The sequence below is a fragment of the Pristis pectinata genome, chromosome 10, assembly GCF_009764475.1.
Source record: "Pristis pectinata isolate sPriPec2 chromosome 10, sPriPec2.1.pri, whole genome shotgun sequence".
Taxonomy (NCBI): Eukaryota; Metazoa; Chordata; class Chondrichthyes; order Rhinopristiformes; family Pristidae; genus Pristis; species Pristis pectinata.
In genome coordinates, this window is record NC_067414.1 from 49,943,517 (window position 1) to 49,971,264 (window position 27,748).

The window sequence follows — 27,748 nt, forward strand, 5'->3', positions numbered from 1 at the left end:
ACTACAAAGGCAGGGCTGATACTGGTTATCTTGTGGCAAATGACTCACCTCCTGACATAAGAACACTTTTCTACCATCTACAAAGCCTAGCCAGAAGCATGATGGAATACTCTCTGCTTGCCTGGATGAGTGCAGCTCTGACAACATGAAAGAAACTCAACATCATCCTGTCCAATTAGGGATGCACAATAAATTCTGGTTGTGCGAACAATGATCAGATTCCAATTAATGAATAAAATCAAAAAAAATCAAACAATCAAATGTGGCACGTAGGTGGAGTCCTCTGCACCAGCTGCATTTTAGGTGAGTGAACTACTTCCAGAGCTTGGATAGTTTTACTAATAACCAGTGCATTGCTGCAATTGTCAATGCTACCATTATAAATATGAATATGGCAAAAGCTTCCCTTTTAAAGTCCCAAGGATATGCCAGGCAGCTTTGGTGCTGAACTTAGACCCAAGCATTTCCCATTTAGACAAAGAAGAAATTGAGAATTACTTCCTCACGGCTCAAACCAGAGTTATGCTGAAAGGAACCCGATAAACGTAGTTACAAGAATGAGTGCAGATAACCAAACTGTAGCAAAGAAAAAAAATGCTTTTTGATATTTTGGGAACAAGGATGTTACTGGGACTGGAGGACTTGAGTTATGAGACACAGGATAGATGGAAGCTTTTTACCCTGGAGTGGAGGATGCTGAAGAGTGACGTTACAGAGGTATATAAAATCATGAGGGGATGAATGGTCATGGTCTTTTTCCCAGGATAAGGGAGTCTAAAACTAGAGTGCATAGGTTTAAGGTGAGAGAGGAAAAATTTAAAAGGGACCTGAGGGGCAACTTTTTCCGCACAGAGGGTGGTGGATATGTGGAACAAGCAGCCAGAAGAAGTGATAGAGACAGGTACAGTTACAATGTCTAAAAGGCATTTAGACAGGTATATGAATAGAAAAGGTTTAAAGGAATATGGGCCAAATGCGGGCAAATGAGACTAGTTCAGGTAGGCGACTTGATCAGTGCGGACAAGTCGGGCCGAAGGGCCTCTATCCGTTCTGTACAACTCTGACACTATGGCTGATTTTTAGACACTGTCCCGTTACAAAATTTGTCATATATAATTAACATTTAATTTGAGTTAACAAAATAAATACGAACGTAGATATTATTTATCAGCAACTGTTTTTATGACTTAGGGTTTAATTAAGACATTAACAAATTCATGTTTTAATAACAGATGTGGCCCAATATGCTGTGTCTTCTATATTTGTTTCATATTTCCAGAATCTGCACAGAATTAGCCTTTTGTTTCAAGTAAAACAATAGTACCATTTCAAGTAGCATAAACACTACTTTGTTTTTGCTCAATTATTCAGACATTGGCTGCAGATTTACCAATTAGTGGGTATTTTGTTATGACAAGCAGCAAAGAAGAGAGAATTTTATGTAGTAGCTTTTGATAAGAACATAGGAGCGGGGTAGACCCTAGGTTACCTCATGGCTGATCTGATCTTGGCTTCAAGTCCACTTTCCATAAATGTATCTCGACCCTGGATTTATTCAATAATGTCATTAGCTTCCAAGTTATTATCATGCAAGGTTTGTATTGAACATAAGCTACACGATTTTCTACCGGGACAAAGGATGAATTGAGAATCATTCTCGTGAACATTTCCTGTCATCTCATACAGTAACAGGTCGTTCAACCCACCACGTGCACCAACCATCAATCACCCATTTACACTAATCCTATATTAATCTCATTTTTTATTCTCTCCACATTCTCATTAACTCACCCCAGAATCTACTACTCGGCTATACACCACGGCTAATACATAGTGGTCAATTAACCTATCAATCTTTGAGATTTGAGGGGAAACTGGAGCACTGGAGAAAATCCACACAGTGACAGGGAGACCATGCAAAATCCACACAGACAGCACCCAAAGTCCAGATTGGACACTGGTGCTGTGAGGCAGTGGGTCTACAAGCTGTGCCAATGTGTTGCCTTGTGACTTAATCCAGGGCAGTACGGAAGGAAACCTGGCAATCAATCACATGCCTATCATTACAACTGAAAGGTTAGTACAGGTTGCTCCATGGAAAAGTCTCTTGTCATCCTCTTCGAAATGTTCATAGACTTGGGTGGAAAACTGCATCCTTGTTCGGCAAAGGGTGTAGGGATAAACCCAGCAACCAGAGATCAATCAGTTTAACCTTATTGGTGGAGAAGGTTCCAGAAACAATAATCAGGGACAAGTGTGGATGGATTTGTGAAAGCTAGCATGCATTTGATTACCTTGTCCTAAAGGACCGTTCACAATTTTTTGTAAAGACACTGAGATAAAAAGGAAATGTTTTATACAATGCCCCCATGACCAATTTGAATACTTTTATTTGACTACAAGTGTTAACATAAATATGCACATTCTACCTGGCAAAAAGAATTGCTTTGACTTCTAGTTAGATGACCATCAACACGCATATTTACAACATTCTCTTAAAAATACTAATATTTCTACTCTAATAATGAAGTCTTCAATCCACAATGGGATATTAAATGTAACTTGAAAATAAGGTGGAAGGGAATTTAATTCTACTCGGGAGACCGAAAGGCTGACTGCAGTTGATAAGTGAATTTGGAGATTTAGCCAAAAATCAGCTGGAAATGACTTTACTGTTTCTCTCTTTGGAGTACTCAAATGAAAACAATCACATGAGGTCATAAAGAAATTCAGAAGACCAATGTAAAGTGACAAGCTATGATGATTTAATTGGGAGAAAGCACTATCAGCACAAAATGAACATTTCATCAGGAGACTAATACAACATTCAGCACAGGACAGAGAGACTGCTGATCCAGGTGAAACCACCATTGGTGGATGACTGTATTTCAGCTTTGTACTAAATCAGGTGACAGACAATGATCGCACTGTGATTAAATAGAGCTGTAACAATAACTATATCAGAATTTATCTGCAAGCTTATGTTTTATATATAAATCTGTATGTAGAAGCACACCAGGTTAATAAAACCTTCGCTTGAGTTTTTTTTAACATCATCCTTCTCATCTTGGTCATTTGTCAGGTTTGTCTCTTTCACTTTGCCTTTCATTCCTTTTTTATCCATTTTTTACTTGACATTTTACCCCCTGCTGATGGGTGATAGTGAGTCGCACTATTTTTTGAATAAGTTATGATTCTGTTACTACTTTAGACAGTATCACCAAGGAACAAAAACTCAAGGGAATGCAGGAGTCACTGGAGGTCTTTAGGGATCACTCTAGAATGTCGTGCTCACCAATGAAAACTAAGAATTTCCCTTGAGGATGGAATTATTCCTTGAAGTAATTTCTGAGAGTATTAAGGTGTGGGATCTATATTTTGGCCTAGTATTTTGATTAACCACAGGATTCCTTAAGAGATGTGATAGGTGTTCATCGGTCAGTTACAGCCAACATTTCCTGCTGTTAATGATCAAATGTTCTGGCCAATAAACCAATATCGCAATATTTTGAGTGCCCCAAGGTTTGATTAAGATAGGAAGAAGTGGAAAAAAAAACAAGATTCTGGAAAACGAATGCAGCTTTTAATGCCGCAATAACTTTATGATGAAAGGGGACAATAAGCAGCCTAACTTGTGCACAACTAGAGTGAGGCCACCTTGATAAATGAAACATATTGGAGCCTTACTAAGACTTGTGGATCACTTGCATGGAGGTTCTCATCACTCTTGACAAGAATCTGTCACAGTGGGTTACATCACTAAAGCTGAGAGCTCCAAAGATTCACAGCCTTCAGTAAATACAGGAAGTCCCTGGATTACGGACGAGTTCTGTTTTTGAGTCTGTTCATAAGTCGAATTTGTATGTAAGTCGGAACAGTTACGTACAGTTCACATCTAGCATCAATTAGTCAAATGTTTGTCTTAGTATACAGTATATATTTTACCTAAAACATCATAAATATAATAATAATAACGTGCAGTGTTTTGAGCATCATGCAAAGTAGTCCACCTGTTTGTTAGTACGAACCATTGTGTGTAACTCGATTAATAAAAAAAATAATAGGTCGGTTCGTAAGTACGGGCGTTCATAAGTCGGGCGTTCGTAACCCGGGGACTTCCTGTACATTGTGCCTCATCTCAGTCCTAAATGCTCAATCGCTTATTCTGAGATGACTCTACTTCTAGACTCCCTTGTCAGAGGAAACAACTTAGTCTTTCATTGTTTCCTACCCATTTGTCACATGGTGTTTTACCCCTTCTGAAGGATGGTAGCAAGCTGTACCGTTTTTTTGAACAGGATTCTGTTACAATTTTAGGCAATGCCGTCAAGGAACATAAGCAAAGAAAGGAGAACCACTGGAGGTCTACAGGGATAATTCTGGAAATATGGTGCTTACCAATGAAAACTTGGGGCTTCCCTGTAGGATGGAATTATGTCTTGCAATAACTGCTTCCTTCTTCTCAAACTCTTACATAATCTTTCATGTTTTAGTGAGTTCATCTTATTCATCTACAACTTATCCTACTCACTTTCTCCTCATAGCACATCCCAATGCAGCAAGAATAAATACAGAAAAACTGCTCTGGAATGCCTGTTAGAATCTTTCTTATACAGAGATCAAAAGTGTACATTGTACTTCAGGGATGGCCCTGAATAATTACACAACCATTTCTTACTCATATACTCTAAACCCTCACAAGATGACCATTTTATATGCCTTCCTAATTACATGCAAATGTTCTTGAATACCAAAAAAATAGTTGAGCAACATTAAAAAAATATTCTGTACTCTTCCCCTTCTACCAAAATGAATGACCTCTCATTTATATACATTGTAACTTCATTTGCTACCTCCTCATCCAATTAATATTTTTTGGCATGTTCTTCACTGCTCATGTAGGTAGCTTTGTATAGTTAGTGAAGGATACATTACACCCAGTCCCTCTTATAGGTAGCTGAAACCTAAGCAATGCTAATCTACATGGCACCCAGATGGTTAACAGCCACTGATTGGTCATGACCTATTTATTCAGGCTTCTGATCTTTAACCTTACTAATGTATTACCTCCAACCCCATGCACTCTTATTTTGTGCAAGATCCTTCTATGTGGCACCATATCCAATGTCTCCTGAAGATACAGGTATAACTAAAGCCACATTTTGCATCATGACCAATGATCTGAGTAAAGGTTCTCTAAAATTCTTTCACAACAAGAATAACTGGGCCAATGAAACATTATGCAACACAGATACAAACATCAACTGGCTGACAATCATTCAGTATGATTTTCATCATAAATCCACAGATGGTTTGGGTTAGTCAATTAATAGAAATCAATATTTATAATGTTTTTGAAAAAAAGTTTGCTGTACAAGCAATACCATACATGCATGTTTGCATGTGACAAGGGAAAGATATAATGGTGCAAGAAGAGAAGAAAAGATGCTGCAGGTAATTCTCTGTCTTTGACTATAGAGATGCAAATGGATCAGGCTGACACTGGAAAGGAAGCCACAAACAATCTGCTGGAGGAACTCAACAGGTTGAGCAGCGTCTGTGGGAGGAAAGGAATTGTCAATGTTGAGTCAAAACCCTTCATCAACACTGCAGTCCTTCTCGACCCACAAAGTTCCTCCAGCAGATTGTTTGTGGCTCCAGATTCCAGCATCTGCAGTCTCTTGGAGGAAAGGAAGGTGGAGATGAGGTAGAAGGACAGAGATGTCAAGGGTGAATTTTACTGAGGAAAGTGATGTTTCTATTCAATTGCCCCATTGAAATCCAATTTGGTCTTGCTACAGTCCCTTAAAAATCAAGTATAATATTTGTCACTAACAGATTATAAATGTTGTCTTTAAAAGTTTACAGTAATTACCAGTCCATTCAGTAAAACTGCATGTTTTTATAACCACGGTACTATATACTTCAGACATACTGTGATATTGAACTTGCCCAAGGATAGCAGCTTCACTGCAAGGAAAACTATTTCAAGAAAACTGTCTAGTTACATGTAATTTTGAGATTGTCAAAAATAGCATGTTTTTCTGGACTTGTATCATTTTGAAAATAGTCATTATTCAGCTCAAAACCATCACAATGCTAACATCTTGTAGGGTTCGATGTACACCCTTTACTTAGACGGAAGCTCAGAAACTTAAGACTGAAGTCTCTTTAGGGTCAAAGAGTTATACATCAAGGAAACAGGCCCTCTGGCCCAACTCGTCCATGCTGACGAAGTTGTCTACTTGAGCTAGTTCCATTTCCCCACATTTGGCCCATATCCCTTTAAACTTTTCCTATTCATGTACCTATCAAAATGTCTTTTAAATTGTAATTGTACCTGCCTCGACCACTTCCTCTGGAGGCTCGTTCCATGTACCCATCACCCTTCACGTGCAAAAAGTTGCTTCTCAGATTCCTTTTAAATCTTTCCCTGCTCACAAGCTTATGCCCTCCATTTTTAGATGCCTACCCTGAGAAAAAGACTGTAACCATTCACCTTATCAATGCCCCTCATGATTTTATAAACCTCTATCAGGTCACCTTTCAGCCTCCTATGCTCCAGGGAAAAAAGTCCTACCTATTCAGTCTCTTCCTTATAGCTCAAGCCCTTCAATCCCTGTAACATCCTCGTGAATCTTTCCTGCACCCTTTCCAGCTTAACAACATTCTTCCACACCCAGGCAACCAGAAAGGCACACAGTATTCCAAGTGCGGTCTCACCAACATCTTGTACAGCTGTATTATGACATCCCAACTCTTGAACTCAATACCCTGACCAATGAATGCAAGCATGCCAAATACCTTCTTCACCACCCTGTCTACCTGTATCTCTACTTTCAGGGAGCTAAGTACCTGTACCCCTAGGTCCCTCTGTTATACAATACTTTCCAGTGCTCTACCATTTACTGTGCAAGTCCTGCCTTGGTTTACCTTACTGAAGTGCAATACCTTGCATTTGTCAGAGTTAAATTCCACATACCATTCTCTGGCCCCCTTCCCAAGTTGGTCTAGATCCCCTTGTAAATATAGATAACCTTCTTCACTGTCCACTAATTTTGGTGCTGTCTGCAAACTTACCAAATATGCTTACAACATTGTCATCCAAATTGTTAATACAGATGCAAACAATAATGAACCTAGCACTGATCCCTGCAGCACACAACTGGTCACAGACCTCTAAACTGAAAAACAACCCTCCATTACTGCCCTCTGCCTCCTTCCACCAACCCAATTTTGTATCCAATCGTCCAGCTCGCTCTGGATTCCATGTGATCTAACCTTCCACACCAGCATACCATATTGGACCTTATCAAAAGCCTTGCTAAAGTCCACACAGGCCATGTCTACCACCCTGCCTTTTGGCAATCTCTTCAAAAAACAATCAAATTCATGAGTCACTATTTCCCATGCACAAAACCATGCTGACTATCCCTAATCAGATCTTGCTTTTCCAAATGCTGATAGATCCTGTCCCTCAATCCCCTGCAATAACTTTCCCACCAATGATGCTAGGCTCACTGGCTTGTTGTTCCCTGGCTTGTCCCAGCAATCTTCCTTGAATAAAGGCACAACATTAGCCACCCTCCAGTCTTCTGGTACCTCACCCATGGCTGACGAAGATACACATATCTCAACCAGGGTCCCTGCAATTTCTTCCCTAGCTTCCCTCAAGGCCTTGGGACTTTAAGTCCTCCAGTCCCCCTAACACCTTCATGAATCTTTAACATCCTCGTGACTCCATATCCACGCAATTTCAACAGAATCTGCAATCATCACTGATTTTTTTAAAAAAATTGTCTCAGGGAACCTGTTTGTCACTGATAAAGTCAACACCTAATGTCAACCCATTCAAATCGGTCCATAACTAGGAAGATACAAGTTTAAGGTAGGAGATAGGAGACAGAGAGAATTTGAGGAAGAACTCTTTTTTTTTAACCAGAGGGTGGTTACACAGAGAGTGTACCTGGCTCCACTGTTCCCACTGGAATCTGTTGCCAGAGGGAGTGGTGGAGGCAGCTACACTCACAACATTTCAGTATTAAAATGAAACGCCATGGCAGTGAAGACTACAGGCCAAGTACTGGAAAATGTATAGATAGGTACCTGATGGCTGACCTGGACACAATGACCTGAATGGCCTCTTTCTATGCTATATGACTTGGAGGACATTAATGGTAATGATATCAATGGATAATTCAGCAACAGAAGGTGAAATAAAGGGGAGGCAGATGGGATAAAGCTGTCTTTGTGAGAGATCAGTTGTAGATAAAGCAAAAAACAGAAGCTGTACACAGATCGGCTCAATCTAAACAAGCAGGTAGACAGGGCGATGGATTTGGATAGCAGAAAATAAAAATTTCAGCAGGCCCTGAATAGCAATGTTCATAACCTTCCAGGGATAAGGCAAACCTGAATATATTACCCCTAGCAACCAAGAATTAAAGTAATAAATAATAAAAACATGAGATATAAAAAAGAGTTCCTGATAAATGGCAGGAATAGCCAGCAAAACAGTGAGTGGATATGCAGACCATGAACATGCAGTTATGTGCAAAACTGGAAGAATTAAAGGACCTAAGGGACGACAATGAGGAGCTGACCAGACCTTATTCATCTGAACAATTCTGTTGTGTTACAACCAAGGTTACTTCTCAGCAAATTAATTTTGAACAGGCTTTAAGCAACAAGGGAATGAGTAAAATTAGATCTTCTGTCACTGATCAATGGGCAAATTTACAGCACTGCACATGGATATTAAAACCACAAATTGCATTGGTTTATAGTCAAAATAAGGTTCAACCAAAGTGGTGTTCAATTAGGACAGGTAAAAACAAATTATACTTAACAAGGCTTTGGTTAAAATATTTGCCAGCATTTTAAAGTCTTAATCTGTGCAGTAAACCCAAACACCCTACTCATAAAGCTCCATAACGTACCATGACTTTTGACTAATGTACCATGACTTTTGAAGTAAGAAAGCTTTAAACAAAAAAGTCAAAGAAATGCAACACTGTTTTGACAGAATTTAGAAAATCACCAGCAGCAAATTTCAACACAAAGTTTTATGCACATTAGAGGAAGAGAGGACGTGACTTTGTTAACAAATTTGGTCAAATCCTCTCAGAGCCAAGACAAAACAACATAGTAAGGGTTGAGTTTGGAAGTTGGGATGTAATGTAACAGTTGTACGAGACATTAGTAAAGCCGCAGTTGGAATACTGTGTACAGTTTTGGTTACCATTTTATAGGAAAAATGTCATGAAGCTGGAAAGAGTGCAAAGAAGATTTATGAGAATGTTGCCAGACAAGAGGGCCTAAGTTACAGGGAGAGGTTAGGCAGGCTAGGCCTTTATTCCTTGGAGCATAGAAGACTGAGGGGTGATCTTATAGAGGTGTATAAAATCATAAGGGGCATAAATGAGGTGAATGCATACAGTCTTTTTCCAAGGGAAAAGGAATCAAAAACTAGAGAACATGGGTTTAAGGTAAGAGGGGAAAGATTTAAAAGGTGCCTGACAGGCAACTTCTTGACACAGAGGTTGGTGCATACGTGAAATAAGCTGCCAGGGGTAGTGGCTGAGGCAGGTACAGTAACAACATATAAAAGACATTTGGCCAGGTATATGGACAGAAAAAGTTTAGAAGGATATGGGCAAAATGTGGGACTAGCATAGATAGGCAACTTAGTCAGCATGAATGAGCTGGGCTGAAGGGCTTGTTTCCATGCTATACAACTCTGACTTGAGGCAATAGTTCGTAATGACATAACTGAGGGTATTTTGGCAAAGGTAGAAAAGGGTAAAGAGAAATCCAGGAATTTGAAATGTCATTCAAAGCAGCATTTTTAAAAGGAGAGATAAAGCACACTTTTGCTCAACATGACATTTTGTTAAAGGAATAACGGCAATAATTGAATTTCTCCATCAAAAATGTGAAGGCTGAAAAACTGAATTAAAGCTGCGATGACAAACTATTTGGATGAACTAAATTTCAAATGGAGATAAATATTCCTCTTTAAACAACTCAGGTAAATCAAAATATCAAAGCATTTCTTTTTAAAGTTTTTTTCATAAAAAATGTTCAGAACAAAAAGGCACAGTTAAAGCACAAAAGTAAATAGAAAAATTAATTACTTGAAGACTCCGAGTCTGGGTTTAACAGTGCTTTGTGTAGGAAAGAGGAAAGGTCAGAAGAGGTGAGGAGATCATTTTTCTGACATTCAAGGAATGAATTAATTAGATGAGTATGGGTTTTGTGGAGAGGTGAGGGGAAAGAAAACTCACAGCCTAGTTGAAAGGAACTAAAGCAACTGCATTAATAATAAAATAACAATTAGATGATCAAGGTGAAAGAGGTTGAATCTTTTTAAATGCAATACAAGTGAAAGAACAAGAAATCACTTAATAAGGAGAATTGAGCACTGTTAACTTTGTAAAAGCGGATATGTAGATTTTTAAATAAAAAAACTGTAATTCAGACCTGGCAGAAGCAAACGAATTGTGCCAAAATTTGAGAGGGCTGGGGATATGGAACTTTACATAAGTTAATGTAACTTTGTCACTAAATGCTCAGATTTTGTGAAAAAAGCTGAAGCCTAGGGTTTTCAGTGTAGTAGATCTATGTCAATAAAGCAATTAATATGCAGACTTTGAGAATATCTTTTACTGTATTAATACAAAGCATTGTTAACTCATTTGTTTGCATATACCTCCCCAGCTTTATTATCTTTACTCTTCATGTTTTATTAACCAGTTATTATTCAAGTTGGTGAGTGATATTTATGAACATGATTAAGTAGAACTATCATTTTAACAGTACACATATTCATAACAATGTAAGCATTTACCTCATTTGCAAATTGTACTCTTCATTTCCACTGCTAATTTCTGAAAAAAAACCATAGGATTAAAGTTATGTAGTCAGAAATTCTATTGGACTTACCTGCACATTTGGTTCTAGTGATGAGTGGGGGACCTGGTAATCCTGTTCCTCCTTCACCTGGCCGTGTCAGCAAAACCCTGATTTCATATTCCGTATCTGGGTCCAGATGCCAGAGCTTGTAAGTTGCTGCATTTACAGCATGGATTTCTGTCCAAGATCCACTGGTCATACAATATTCCACTTCCTTCAGAATGATGGGACCATCGCCAATAATTGAATTTGCATTAAGCTGGATTAGCAGATATGTCGGACCAACACCAAGTAGCTGGGGTGGTGCAATTGGCATGGGTGGCTCTATACAGGGAAGAAATGAGGGCCATTAATATTCCGTTTCAATTTCTACTGCTAACTAGTATTTATATAGTTGATGATTATTATTTAAAAGACTGACACCTTAACTGAAAAGGACTAAACATAGGTTTTCAGATCAATGCCAATAACATTCAAACGAATAATTAAACTTCTGGATTAAAACTGTTTAAAATATTAGCCACTCATCAAAAGTGCTCTCCTCCATACTAGAGGAACCAAATGCAAATTGGGTGAAAACTTAGCTGAACATCTCCTGTAGGTCAGGCATAGTAGTGTAGCAGTTAGTGTAACGCTTTACAGCGCCAGTGACCCAGGTTCAATTCCGGCCACTGTCTGTAAGGAATTTATACATTCTCCCCGTGTCTGCGTGGGTTTCCTCGGGGTGTTCCGGTTTCCTCCCACATTCCAAAGACATACAGGTTAGGAAGTTGTGGGCATGCTATGTTGGCGCTGGAAGCATGGTGACACTTGTGGGCTGCCTCCAGAACACTACGCAAAAGATGCATTTCACTGTGTGTTTTGATGTACATATGACTAATAAAGGTATCTTATCTTATAGTCCACAAGGGCAACCCTGAGTTTCCAGCTGCCTATCCCACTCTGACCTTTTGCAATGTCCAAAGGAGCACAACATAAGCTCAAGGACAAGCATGTGGCCTTTAAAGTAGGTACATTACAGCATATGGCCTTCTCATTTCACTCATATAGTTTTAAGTACTTTAGAATTCCACTCAAATAATAGATTACAAAATCAACATTCTGATCTGTTTTGAACTAGTTATCCAAAGAATCTTGATTTCTATGAACTGTCTTGTCCTCCCCCATATGCTCATGTTGAAATAACGAATTTAAAAACCAGGTTTAACCAATACTTCTAATTCCATAGACCTGAATGCATTCAGTGCATATTGGATCTGCAACAGCGCCACGCCCTCCTTGGTCAAAGCCTTGATTGCTTCTCTAAGATTCTCCAGGAGAACAAAAGCAAGCTTAACTATACTTCAAGTGACCTCAAGATAGGATAAACATGGATTTTTTTAAAAAGAAAATGCAAATTTTATGTACTTTATCAGTTTACACACTTCCCATTTCCCAACATTTTTTTCACCTCCATCATTAAATTTATCATTCCTTCTTCCTGCTCTGACCAAGCCAAAATTCAACTTCCACCAGTTGAAGGATCTTTGACCTGAAATGTTAACTGTTTCTCCTTCCACAGATGCTCCCGAACCTGCTGAGTGTCTCCAGAATTTTCCATTTCAGATTTCTAGCTTTTTGATTTTCATTTAACCAATTTACAGATTAATTTACTTACAGATTACTTTTAGATTTCATTATGCATGGACATAAGGGTTTGCTTTACATGAATGCCAACAGCACTCAAGACTACATCTTTACCAGCAATCTTGATGGAAAAAACATGCTTATCAAACATCAATGGATGGGTGAAATTTCTTCAGCATAATATTACTGGAACTGAAATTACCCCATTTGCCCCTGAGCAAAAATTCAATACCAAATCCTGGTAATTCCTTCACCATTGTTCATTCAGGCTTCAACTGCAATTGGAAACTTGTAGTTCCGTTTGATTTTGACTGGATCTTCAAACAGAACATTTTAACCCTCTATCTGCACTTCCTAAATAGTGCTGCCTATATCCATATCACACCTCCAGTACTAACAAGCCCCAGGAATAGTGCAAATCAATTGAATAAAGAAATGAAAATTGGAATTTGGGCAAAAGGCAGGAATATGGCCTGCTCTCCAGCTGCTATAAAAACCATTTGTAAAAAGGTCACCATGACTGTGGGATAGCAGATGCTGTCTGTGGAGTTTGAACATTATCCCCAAGGCCAGATGGGTTTCCCCTTGTCTTCCAATTTCCTCCCACATCCCAAACAGGTGCAGGCTGGTATGTTAATTTGCTACTGTTTGCTGTAGGAGAGCGTGTAGGAGAGTGACAGAATCAGGGGAGAGTTCATGAGAATGTTTTGATAACAAAATGATTTACAAAAATAAGATCAATGAAGGATTAGTGTCAATGGATGGCTGATGATTAGCAAAGACCCTGGATTGAAGGGCCTGCTTCCATGCTGTATACCTCTGTGACACTTTTCAGCACTTTAAATGGCAAGAGTGTATTTAGTTGTGCACCTATAGTGAAGCAGACACTATGTATGTAAGTTGTACATTCACATAAATGCATATGAAGTCCAATGTGCAACCTTTTCTCATTACAGTATTGCTCTGGAATATGACGATACTTCAGTGGTAAACCTAACAGTTTATTCAGTAATTTTTTATCAATAGACATTGAAATATTTCTGCTTCTATTTCTGTTCTCAGAGTTAAGGTACTATAAGTAAATAAGCAGCAAGAGTAATAATTTACATTCATATGGCACATTTACCCAAAGTAAACATGTCCTTAGTGCTTCATAGATTGTAGGAACAAAACTGTGCTGAGCTAAAGTTGAATGCATCAAAGAGGAAAATAAAGGTCAAATATTACCAATTTCACTGGTTTATTGGGTACAATGTCTTGATGATAAAGTTTCTGTTATTCAGAAAGGTCGGCTTTAATGAAAAATTTAAAGGAGGAATCGCAAAGCACTGAATTCAAATTAAAACACAAGATGTTGTTGGAAGTGCTCAACAGGTTAGGCAGCATTTGTAAAGAGAAAAACAAAATTAACATTTCAGATCCATGACCTTTCATCAAAATAGGAGACAGATTTGTTTGGCAGAGGGAATTCCAGAGAGCTAAAAGCACCATCACCGGGTAATGAGAGAATGTAATTGATTTTGGATTCAGAGAAGGGAGGGACTGATATAGCTGTAGGTCTTGGTGAAGACTGCAAATATAGAAAGGAGGAAAGCTAAGTAAAGATTTGAATACAAGTAATAGAATTTTAACTCAGAGGTACTGACAGACCAAGAACTAATGCATTTCAGCACCCATGAATGCAGTGGGCAGGCATGACTTGGTGTGCAAGAGAATATGGCGAAGTTTCAATGGGAAGCTGCCATTTACTCAGCACTGAAGACAAATCAACAAATTATTTGAATAGAGTCTAAAGTGAAGCAAACACTACAATATGCAGGGGATTTAATTAAATGGTCTTTTAGAGCATCTGTTAAATGTCATGTAATACATTTAATCCAGGTAAATTTAATCAACGAGCAAAAACAAAAAGACATTTACATAAGACATTCAAATAACCTTTTGTTGACAGTTGCTCTATTACAGTTGACAGTTGTGTGAAACCTTTCTTGTTCTACCAGTTTCACTGGCTTATTAAAGGCACAATGTTTTATCATGACGTTTCTGCCATCCATGACTTTTAACGAATTTCTGAAGATGCAAATAAAGTACTGGTAATCCATAACACTAAATATAAAAGGTTTACCAGTACTTACTGGGCACCCTACTAACGTTACATGAGATAACCCACAGCCTTCTCAGAATTCTTACAAATTACCACTTTCAACAGATTTTAACAGAACATTTGAATCCAAACAAGCCAGAAAAGCAGCATACAACTGCTCAAGTGCAATGTAATGCTGGGAACAGTAATACTGGGAAAGCTGTACATTCCAAATAAGCGAGAATGAGATGTGGACCAGTCCTCAATTAACGTTGCTGCGTTAGGTAATCTAACAATCACATGATTTCCTTGCTTAAACCATCACTTAAATAGCTCTGCTATTTGCATGAGTGATGCAACAACAGTAAAATATTGAAGCACAGGAGTACAAAATATCAATCGATTGGAGGCGGGAGCTGCAGCCAGGCCCATGGCTGCTCATTGCTTTTTGTAAAGTCTAGATATTGATGGATTATACTCCTTCACGTTAACTACATTACCAACCTTAAGTTGGCTCCTGGGAAGAGCAACAATAAAGGCCAGCAACTTTTTAAATTGGTGAAAGAGAGAATGGAATTAAATAATTATTCAAATAGCATTCATGTAGCTCCCAGAACCTGCTTCAGAGTCATATATGACTGAGAGAAAAAGCTTAACACTAAGAAGTTAGTATTGGTCCTTCTTGAACTGCTGCTGTTCCAGAAGTGAAAGATGAAGATACTCCCACAATATAAGGAATTCCACAACTTTATTGCAACAACAAAGAAACAGGATGAATAAGTGATCAGCTGAGCCCACTTGGGTGATTTTGACTGCAGGATAAATGTCAGCCAGGAAATTGCAATAAACTACTCTACTATTTCAATTACAATGACTGTTTTTGTTCATATTGGCCCTGGGATGTTTTATATCTGCTGTTTTGACCTGGCATCTTGTATTCCAGCAAAGCAAGTAGTTAAAAATAAAACACAAAAGAGATGCGAGGTCAAGAGTTGGTAGCAGCAGGGACAGGAAATCTCATTTCCAAAACTGTAAAATAAATTCTGCGCTATAAATGGGATAAATTATTTCCAGCTATAACATAAATAAAATTAGAGAATGCTGGAATATTCAACAAGTCAGGCAGCATCTGTAGAACAAGAAACAGGGTTAATGTTTCAGGTCAAAAATTCTTTGTTAGAACTTGAAACATTTTTTTGTCTTTGTCTCTCCATGGATGTTACTTGACCTGCTAAGTATTTCTAGCATTTTCTGTTTTTATTTCAGATTTCCAGCATCTGCAGTTTTCTCAATTTTTGTCCCAGTTATAACACACATCAATAAAAGAGATGCAGAAGTATTTTAAAATGGAGTAATCCCTTAGAAAACTGATCATTCAGCTTTAAACTCAAATACATTTGTAGGTTGATTACTTCAATCACACATATCCAAATACTTTCACTTATGAATGGCTGAATGAAACAGTCAGTACCTATATTAATTGATGACTAGAAGTATTGCAACTATTATTTTTGGACAACATTGCTGGTATGATTGTTGCCCAGCTGAACAGTGGAACACTTAACAACAATTTTTTAATTGCCATGAGCTGGTTGAATTCCAATTTATACCAACAAATAGTACTCTTTTGAAAACTCCTCTGACTCTGACCTTGAGGACTACAAATGAGCAGACCAACAATATTTTTGTTCTTTAAATAACAAAAAATACAGCATATTTATACACGTTAGTTTTTTTATCTAAACAAAGTGGACAGCTGGAAAATTAATAACCATTATTAATGGCAATATTGTGGTAGATTCAGTGATTCCTTTCAATGTATATAAAATTGTATCGATGATGTTGCAGCCTCAGCTGTGACCTGCATTTCCTTTGAGGGCATCTTTCACACTGACAGTAATTCATTTATTCATTTTAGGTTGTGGTACATCTCAAGAGTAGATTCAAATGTAACTCTGAATCTTTGTTTGCACCAATGGTACTTCACTTCAGCAGCACGTTCAGACTGCACAGAGCTCACAGCAGACAGTAATTTACAGTCAGATAGCAAGTTCATGAGTAATATATCTTAACACTTATTTTCATGGTCGCATCTTCTGGGTTATTCCAAATCTCTTTTGTGTACGAACGAGCAGGAATTGTCCGATGCACATAAACATACTGGGCCATAATTGGCTGATAGCTAGCCAGTGGTTCCACAAAAAACATACAACTTAAAAATTAGGAGCAGGCATAAATCACTTAGCTTGGGAAAATACTCTACTACTTGATTAAGATCATGGATGATCTGATTACAATCTTAACTTCACATTTCCATGTAACTTTTTACTCCTTTGCTTGTCAAAAATCTATTGTCAAAAGCAGTGGCAGCAGATTTTTTGCATATTTTTTTTACACAGAAATGGAATAGAGTTTCAAAGACTCCGAATACTCAGGAAAAAAAACATTTTTGCCTCAAATGAGTGATCCCTTGCGTTTAAGCAGTGATCCCTAGTTCTAGTTTCTCCCACAAGAGGAATCATCCTCCTCACGTCCACTGTCAATGCCTCTCAGTATTGTATTACAATCGTCCCCTCTCACTCTTCAAAACTCTAGCATGTGTACATCCAGTCTGTCCAACCTTTCCTCAATGAACAAATCTCCCCATTCCAAATATTAATCTAGCAAGCCTTCTCCAAACTTATTTCAATCCATATACATACTTCCTTGAAGGATATTAATAGTGTATATCAGACTTCTGATGTGTTCTCCCCAGTGCCCTTTCTAACAGAAGCATAACTTCTATACCGGCAATAAACGATAATACTGTTAGTTTCCCTAACTACTTGTACTCACATACCAGCTTTTGCTAATAATATGTTAGGACATCTAGAACTCTGTGCACATTAGAGCTCTGCAGTCTCTCATCATTTAAATAATATTAATTTTTCTGCCAAAAATTTTTTTCAGACCTTTCCTCACTCCCATACCCTATTAACATGCAATTTAGCCTCCTTATGTCCTCCTCACTAATAGCCTACATATCTTTCTGGCATCAGCAAATTTAGCAACTATACTTTTACAGTCTTCATTCAAGTCAACCATATAAATTGTAAAAAGTGGAAACCCCAGCACCAATCCCTGCTACAGAAAGCAGAAAATGACTCATTTATGCCTGAATCCCATTTCCTATTAGCCAGCCAATTTTCTACCACTCCCATGTGTTACCTCATACACCATGGACTTTCATTTTCCACAATAACTTTTGACAGGGTACAATTGCCAAATGCCTTTTGGAAATCCAAGTATTGTGCATCCACTGGTTCCCCTTTATGTACAGTATGTGACACAGATGATCACCAGCTCATTGCAGTGCTTTCCAAGTTTCAACACTCACATTGTCTTTCACATATCCAATCCTCCTGCCACTCATCTACACTAGGGGTAATTTACATTAACCAATTAACCTACCAACCAGCAAGTCTTTAGGGCTGGGAGGAAACCCACTTGATCACAGTGAGAAAGAGTAAACTTGACACAGACAGGACCAGAGGTTAGAATTCAACCTGGGTCACTGGAGCTATGGGACAGCAACATTAACTACTGCACCATACAAGCTGAGGTAAGATTATTGTTGTATCATTCTATATATTTATGATTTTAATTAATTAACAGCAGTTTGAGATCTAAATGATTTTGTTAGTTTTTGTTTTTAATAGTTTACTTTCTGATTTTTTAAAAATCTGATTCCAAAGGTTTTTGATCAGCAGAGACATGTAGGAATGGTGAAAAGGCCTACCAACAGCACAAATTATCAGAAGGATATTAGGGTGGATCGTGGATCCTTCCTTTGTTCCCATCAACTTCAACCTATAGTTGCACCCTATTCTTCACTTCCTCTCCCAGGCCTGCTATGCCTTGCAGAAGTGCTAGCAATGCACTAGGAGCCAGGTGCCCACCGAGCTAGCTGGGGTCAAGTGTTGGCGCTTGGGTTCGTACGAGGTGTGGCTTGAGTTCCATCTGGTTTGGTCCAATAAAATTGCTTATGGTGACATCCAACTTCAGACTTTCTTATTCAATTAGCAAATCATAATTTGTATGATGAAGAAAACAAAAGAGATTGTCAAAGACAACAGAACATTTATCTAGTCTTGAAGACACACATCATCGCAAGCCTGTTCAAAGAGGTCTGTTTAAAAAGATGTTTACCTCACAGCTGGACTCACTTGAAAGCTTCCCTATAAAACATGCCTATAATTACTCTGCACCATGAAAGAATATAGATGATCTGCAAATATTATTTCCATGCACCATTTTCTCTCCATTTCAAAACCAGAGAAGCATTTAGAGTATCGTTGGGAAATCTACTTTCTCCATTCACCCCAAAATAAATTTATTTTCGCTCCATCAAATGAGATGCAGCACTTATTTAAGTATGGAATTTAATTGATGTGGTTCAAAAGAATTTCTTTCTTAATTCTGCATTTCTTCCTCTGTCAGCAGTCATTGAAATGAAAGGCATACAACACAATGACCTCCCTACACCTAAGTCAGGTTTTGCTATAGTTTCTGAACAACACAACTTAAAACCATCAATCACGTGGTCAGGTTAAACAAAGCACAGTGATTCACATAAGGACTCTTATTTGCTCTTAAGATAACAGCACGAAACAGGCTGTTCTGTTAACTGACATGCAGCAATTCACAGAGCACATCAACTGGACTAATATAAAACAGTGATTCGCATTACAATATGAGACAGGAATGAACTTTATCATGCATTTTAATTCAGGGCTTATCACAATGCTGTTATAGCCAGTTACTATATTTAAAATCCAACTCACATGGATGATTTATGCACCACAAAATGGAACAAAAATTGCCCTTATGTGCTAGAGGATAGCAAGAACCCTGGAGTCAATCTTGCAGCCTGACTGCAAAGGAACAGTCAAAAGAAAATTTCAGTGTACAGAAGACAAAAACATTAGTATTTTGATATCGTATCATGCAATGAAGTTCGTGCAGCCAAGTTATATTGTTTGGCTCCTCAATGGACAATGAGAAAATTAGATGATTTTATCGTGGGAATTATATTAATAACCAATTAAACAAAACAGTAAGAAAACTGACTATGCATGACTATCAAGTTGTGGCAATAAACAGAGTTAATTGCTTAAATGCTAAATTAACAATATCTATTATAAATCCTGGAATATTTAGAATTATGTTTTAACTTTGATATCCACCTGCCATGCAACTTCCTGCATTTCTGTCCTAAAATCTGGCCACCAAATCACATGCTATTCAGATAACTGGGATCTCAGTTGTAAATGAATTATAATCCAAACACCTCTCCAGAGGATTAATGAATCACAATTTTTCTGATTAAATCCCAACCTTTCAAGGACTTTACAAACTGATTCTTACACTAAAGAACAAAACAACTAATAAGCTTTGCAGTTACAACAGTGCTGCTATTTGCTTTTACCTATGGAAGTTTTACTTACTGCAGTTGTGCACCATTCACACAACTGGACAGCCATTTCCAGTGGCAAAACAACAACAACCATGATTATATTTTAATAATGATGGTATGCTATATGAGCATATTAGAATTATAACTTCAGTGTGAATATCACTTGTTGCCATAATTTGCCTGGATAGTATTTATGAACATAACAGAATTAACAAAATCTTTGATATCCCAGAAAAAGATAAGGGAAAATATGTGGAAATGAAATTATTGAGTGGAAGACTCAATTTTATTTCATAACAGAGCATTTTCTCCCCATTCTTGTGATCCCTAGCCCCAAAATTGTAAGAATGACAAACATTAAGTTGAATTCACCAATTCGTAGCCTCATTTGCAGGAGTACTTAATCTGGCATCAGGTCTTACTCCTCCTAATTGAATTAACTTTCTATAAATAAAAAGCAAGACCTTGGGCACACAACATGGATGTGCGCAATGCAGTAACATGCCACTGAAAAGCATACCTGCTTGGTAACTAAAAAGTAGACTGTTTTATTCTGACGCAGCATAGGAAGGTTGCCATCACTGCTCTCTGATACTGGATATGTCGCGTGAAAGGAAGTTGGCCCTGTTTAGAGGAAGTCAAATTACAATGAATCATAATACAAACTACGTGCACAGATGTCAATTCAGTTGCATGATACCTGGAAGATGGCAATGCCAAGTATGCAATTGCATACATTTCATATGAGCCCCATCAAACGTTGCAGAAATCCATTGTCTTGTCTTACACCAAATGAAGCTTTGGTCATAATCACTGCTCTATTACGTACATATTTTCAACCTGCTAAATTTTTTCTTTTGACTGGACATGAACAATAAAAAACTTAATTGATGCTGAGTGAATTGCAAAAACTGGTGATGGCCTCTCAAGAGCCAATGGTTCTTCAAATAACATGAAGTGTTACAGAAAGAGAGAATCATTGACTTTTTTTTTGGATGGTAGTCATTACTAAACACAATGACATTTCCATTGTCAGATATAATTTAATCTAAAAAAGCGTGTAATTCCTCCCTGTTCACTTAAGTCATTTGAGTGGTAGGGAGACTACTGATACTTGAGAGTACCAGCTGCGATACTAGAATTCAAAGGAACCATATCATGGTGATTTGGAAACAATGGGTTGTATGATGGAAATATGCAGTGGTATCAATCAGTTTTATGCTCCTTTTCCTTATGTTATCTGCAGTTCATCCTGAAACAGATGGTATAATTTGGTGACAATCTGCCTGATGACGTTAATGCTTAAAGAGAAGTCAACAATAGCTGACACATCCAGGTAATTGTTGGTCCCAGTGCAGTGATGAATATGGAGAAAATGTCCAGAGTATCATTGTACCTGCAGTTCTTCCTTCATGAAATTTCTCTTGTAAATAATGGAGTGTCACTAAAACATAAAGGAATTCTATTTTCCAACACTTCATTAAATTATTTAAACAACAGCATAAAGGAAACAACTGGCAGAGGATAAAAAAAACTAAAAAGGTGTGAGAGTGCCCTGCTACCCAGCACAAAGTATCTTGGAAGTACCTTCACCAGAAGGACTCCACAGTAAAGGTTGGCTCACCACCACCTTCGCAATTGCAATTCAGATTGGGTCATGAATGGTGGCCTTGCCAGTGACACCAACCTCCTGCAAATGAACAAATAAATCAAGTAAATTTAAGCCATTTCAGGAGTCACTAATTCCTTTATTCAAGACTGAATATTTATAAAATTCACTGATAATTGTAATAAGCTTCATGTAACTCATTATTACTGTTTTTTCTACCTATTAAACAGAGTTACTCTTGATAAGGGGACTGTCCTTAAACCAACCATCCTCAACATGACTCTCTCAAGTCACTTCTGCTTGCTTTCAAAGAAATATCCCTGAGCTTTCCCTAATTTATTCCAAGGCTATTGATAAAAAGTTAATTCTGTGTCATTATCCACAGATGTGTGCTCCCAGTATGTTCTGTTTAGCCTATCCTTCTAGATGTATCCTTCTGGAGCATCTGGACAGTAAAGACACCTTCGTTAGACTATTGTTTATTGACTACGGCTCTGACTTCAATACCATAATTCCAAGCAAACTTATCTCCAAACTCCTGGACCTGGGACTCAACACCTCCCTTTGCAACTGGATTCTTGACTTCTTGACCAACAGACCACAATCAGTGAGGATAGGCAGCAAACCTCCGCCACAATTATTCTCAACACAGGTGCCCCACAAGGCTACATCCTCAGCCCCTACTCCACTCTCTAAACTCCAGTTTGCAGATGATAAAACCACAGTGGGTTGTATCTAAAGTAATAATGAGTCAGTGTACAGGAAGGAGAAAGATAGCCTCGTGACATGGTGTCACAACAACAACCTTTCCCTCAATGTCAGCAAAACAAAAGAGCTGATCATTGACTTCGGGGGGGGGGGGGGGGGCCGCAGTGTACATGCTCCTGTTTACATCAAGGGTGCTGAGGTCGAGAGGGTTGAGAGCTTCAAGTTCCTAGGAGTGAACGTCACCAATAGCCTTTCCTGGTCCAACCATGTCGACACCACAGCCAAGAAAGCTCACCAGCGCCTCTACTTCCTCAGGAGGCTAAAGAAATTTGGCATGTCCCCGTCAACCCTCACCAATTTTTATCGAAGCACCATAGAAAGCATCCTATCCGGATGCATCACAGCTTGGTACGGCTACTGCTCTACCCGTGACCGTAAGAAATAGCAGAAAGTTATGGACACAGCTCAGCACATCACGAAAACCAGCCTCCCCTCCATGGACTCTGTCTATACTTCTCGCTGTCTTGGTAAAGCAGCCAGCATAATCAAAGTCCCCACCCACCCCAGACATTCTCTCTTCTCCCCTCTCCCATCGGGCAGAAGATATAAAAGCATGAAAGCATGTACCACCAGGCTCAAGGACAGCTTCGATCCTGCTGTTATAAGACTATTGAACCATTCCCTAGTATGATAAAATGGACTCTTGACCTCACAATCTACCTCATAATGACCTTGCACCTTACTGTCTACCTGCACTGCACTCTCTGTAACTGTAGCACTTTATTCTGCACTGTTTTTTTTATCTTGTACTACCCTCAATGCATTGTTGATCTGTATGAACTGTATACAAGTTTTTCACTGTACCTCAGTACATGTGACAATAAACCAATTTACTAATTGAGAGAAAGCCAGTCACTTTTATGACTATCTAGACTCTTTTCAGATCCACCATAGGAGCATATATTCTTGAGATCCCACACTCAAAGAGCAGCACTAGAGACATACATTTATGAAGGGATTTGATGGTTGCAAGGTTAGCCATAAGGAAAGCACATATGAAAATTAAGACTTTGTGAAAGACAGGAAGGCTGCTGTTCTTTCAAGTATAGGGGATAATCAACATAAATCCTTTGACACAATTTCAGCAGCCCAGATATCAGCAGATTTTCGAATTCTCATGCATGTCATGAAATCCAAGTGCTTGGGTGAGGTGGGTAGGCAAGAGAAATCTTCAGCTTACTTCTGTAAAACATTGCAGGTAGTATCCCATCACTATGTATGCTACAGACTGTGGCAGCGCAGGAAGTTGTTGCAATATCAAGACACTGAAAAAAATCTTAACACCTGGAGTGGCAAAAAATGATCTAGGAGAGCTTTGGGTAAATCTTGGTTACAGTAGTGTTTTAGAAATGTTAATAACACATGTTCAGAGTCATGGTGGTCCAATGGAACATAAATTAATTCAGCACATGGTCTTCTATTGTAGCATTCTCTCATCTGCTGTATCCATTGTTCTGTTTGTTGAAGCATACATCAAACACATAATTGTCTGTACAGATAGAGTAAGAACAGTTCCACCATTTAGCCTTTTTCACTATAAGCAGAGGTTTCTCAGTTGTCACGCCTTCTATATACTACACAGAAGCACAAGGTCATTGGCACTTTGCAAATACAGAAAGGCTATCGCTGAAAATTCCAACCCTCAAACTTGCATGCTGACAGTTGGAGGGGTACGACTGTTGAACAGTGCAACCCTCTCCATCCTGGGAAAGGAATCTTTTAAAGAAGAAAACCCCACCCTTTTCTCATTTTATGGTCTTCATGTGGCTGAAGAAATTATTGCAAATGTTAATTTCGAATGAAAAGTGATTGGTCTGAAACATTAACTCTATTTCTATCTTCACAGATGCTGCTTCACCTGCTCAGTATTTCCAGCATTGTTTTTCTGACACAAGAAACCTTGTCTTCTTGAATTTTTATACTCGTATTGAGATTTGTGGCTTCAGACACATTGTTATGGTCAAAAGACTACTCACACGAAACAACACTGATAATGCTGCTCCCATTCATGCCCAGTTTCAAGCTAACACTTAGTTTAAGGATGCCAGCTCCTTTCAGTACATCAGCAATCCACATCACGAAGTATCCATTTCTGGTGTGGGCTTTGCTATCCCCACAGATTTTCCAACCAAGTTGCAAACCATGCTAGAACTTCTGTGCTATCCCCTCAGCTAATAATGGCATTCACAGTATCAATGGGGGAACCATAACCATCCAAAAGCAACTCATTGTTGGTCCTACCAATATCAAAATAACAAAGAAAATAATAACCATAAGAATGTGAGTCAGTCTGGATCACAGCTCATGGGTAAAATGTAATCGGACATAATAGAGTTAGCAGTGAAAATTCAAGCAATACTTCATTACGAGTTTTGAGGCCATAATCAAAAAGGGTGCCTGAACTGATTAAATGATTTTCAGGCCAAATAGATCATTTGCAAACTTCAATCCAGGTGCAAAGATGAAATGTATAAAGGAACATTAATTAACAACAAAGTCCTGCAGAATTAATGCAGCAACAGACAGACTGTGATCTCACCATCTCCATCATACCAGGCATACACAGCAACTGATCTAACCACCTTTTCTATCTTCCATGCAAAATACATGGCTGTATATGTCCATCGAAGAAGAGGATTGCAAGCACTAATTAACAGCATAAAGTCCTGCAGAATTAATTATAATACTTGGAAAAAGACAGCGACAGACAGACCCTTTAAGTTCATAATTCAAATTAATATTTGCTGTATCTGTACTGTGCCACCAAGAAAACAGAACTTTAAGTTTAACATTTTAAAGTACTATTCTCTCATAAGTAACATTCACCTGCCCCATGCATAACAAAGCTCACATGGCTTCATCTAATTGTCCGCTTAGCGAATATTCAATATAGTAGTGAGACTTGGGAAAGAGAGAAATCTTGCCTCGCAATACTGCAGGGAGCAGTAAAATACTCTGCATGTTGACAATAATTCCACAGAAGTTAAATAATAATGTAACCATTTGGTACAAAGGAACATTCGATGATGACTGTGGAATACTATTAAAACCATCAGTCATATCTTAATGGAATAGATGTACATGCACAGACTTGTATAATGTGTACAAATATCTCCCAGAGACGCACATATTTAATTGCTAGATTAAATATCTTAAAACCTATTTTGGATAAGAAGTCAAAGATAAGCTGACAAAAATTATTTCCTTCCATAAATGCACGATGACTAGAATAAACTTGATTCATTCACCAACAGTAGAACTCTACATTTTGTAGAGTCTAGAGCATTTAATCTTACTGACACCTCCAGTCCAATTTGGTGAAAGAATGAAAGAAAGGAACGATCTTCACAAAGGAACCACAAACCTTGGCAGAGACTGTAGTAAATTCAGCACTGCAGAATCTTATCGCTCATTCAAAACAAGCACAACTTTGAAGGACAGAACTTAATAGAAAATTCTGCCCATACACACAAAATACTAGTTTGACAGAAAATCACACACATGCAGCAGGTGGAAATTGATAGCAATTATTTATCCTACAATTTGGAAGTACTGTTGTTGATAGCAGGATAAGCCTGACCCACATCTTATAACTGAAATCAGTTTAAACTGTGATCTATAATGTGAGGGTTGTTTTCTTGGACAAGCTCTACTCATACATTCTATTAAGCTTCTATTTGAACCAGGAAAAACTGGTCTTAAAATATGAATTTAATCAGTAGATAAAACATGGAAAAATGAAACTGACCCTTCTCAGCAAAAAAAAACATACAAATTTAATGAGCCATAACTTGCCACTGCAGTACATCCAGTGAAGTCTGCTGTTTATCAGACTTGCCCTTTTACACAAGTCTTTAAATTTTGTGCCTGGCAAGTTATTGGAAGTGTGAGGTGATAACATTGTGGGGAATAAATAGGCATCTGGAGTTTGAATGGATAGGGGAGACGATAATTGATATCCTTAACGAGTCAGATTGAAGGAGTGTGAAATTATTTGTGCAAGGGCTGAGAGGCAAGTGAAATTTGGGCAATGGAAAAGTGTTGATAAACCATGTTAAATGGTGCAGAAAGAGAAATAATGGAAAGATTAGATTAAAAAAGGGAGATTAACCTTACACTTTCAACAACTTGAACATTTAAAACCGTAAGGATTGAAACACAAACACAATAATGGTTATCATGTCAACGAATGGCTAAGATCGAAATAAGCAAGATTTAACATTCTAAGCGGTTAGTTTGTAATTATAGTGCTGAACATGGTTACTTCATGCAGCTCAAAGTTGAGGCAGGAGGCAGAAAGCAGAAAGCACTTTCTCAAAGCTAATGGGAAAGCAGCATATGGCAAATAATGTTTGTGGTGCAGAAGTGCCAGGTAATGACCATCTCTAACAAAAGACAGTCTAACCACCGACCTTTGACATTGGTGGCATTGCCACCATCAACATCGTCAGGTTCACCACTGGCCAGAAACTCAATTGGACCAGTGCCACATAAATACCACTACAGGAACAGGTTCAGAGACTAGTATCTCATGGCTAGTGCTCACCTCCTGACAGTCCATGCCTTTCCACCACCTACAGGGCACAAGTCAGGAGTGTGATGGAATATTTTCCATTGGTCTAGATGACTGCAGATCCAACAGCACTTAAAGTTCAACACCATTCAGATCAAAGCAGCCTTCTTGCAAAGCAACCACCAACTGGAACTTTCATTCCCTCCACTAGCACAGAACAGTGGCTGCACTATGCACCATCTACAAAATGTAACACCTCACCTCTCCTACTCAGAAGGGAGTGACTTCAGGTACATGGGAACACCACTGCAAGTCATTGTTTCTTCATTGTCATTGGGTTTAAATCCTTAAACAATCTGTCCAACAGTAGCGTGGGAGTACCTGCAACTGGAGAACAGCAGCAATTCAAGTGGCTCATCACAACCCTATCAAGGGCAATTAGGAATTCTGAACATCGACATTTGGCCTTATTCCGTGAACCATCTATCTGACTTTGCTTGCGTTTGCTGGAACACTTGTACATAAATACAGATTAATGCTATTAACTTTTGCCATTATTTTAACTACGTATTATAGGCTACTATTTCACTCCATCTCTGAATTTTTCTTTCTCACCAAAAAAATTGTCAGTGTTAGCACTCTTAGGTGCAAAGTTTCCAAATAATAAACTTTTTTGATGACAATCCAAACTGCTATATAAATAAAGCTAAGTTTCCAATGTATTTATTATGTGAACAATCACAAGGATATTGCTCTTCTAGCTCAATGTAAAAGACTGAT

General features: G+C 38.3%; 1 protein-coding gene across 2 annotated transcripts in view; it reads right to left on the reverse strand.

Moving 5' to 3' along the window:
- The window catches only part of ptprk (protein tyrosine phosphatase receptor type K), a 467,398-nt gene that overhangs the window by 202,408 nt on the left and 237,242 nt on the right, over positions 1–27,748 (reverse strand). For both annotated transcript variants that reach the window (XM_052025063.1, XM_052025062.1), the window contains exon 7: positions 10,945–11,238. In XM_052025063.1, coding sequence (XP_051881023.1) covers positions 10,945–11,238 — 294 coding nt within the window. The remainder of the gene's footprint in view (positions 1–10,944; positions 11,239–27,748) is intronic.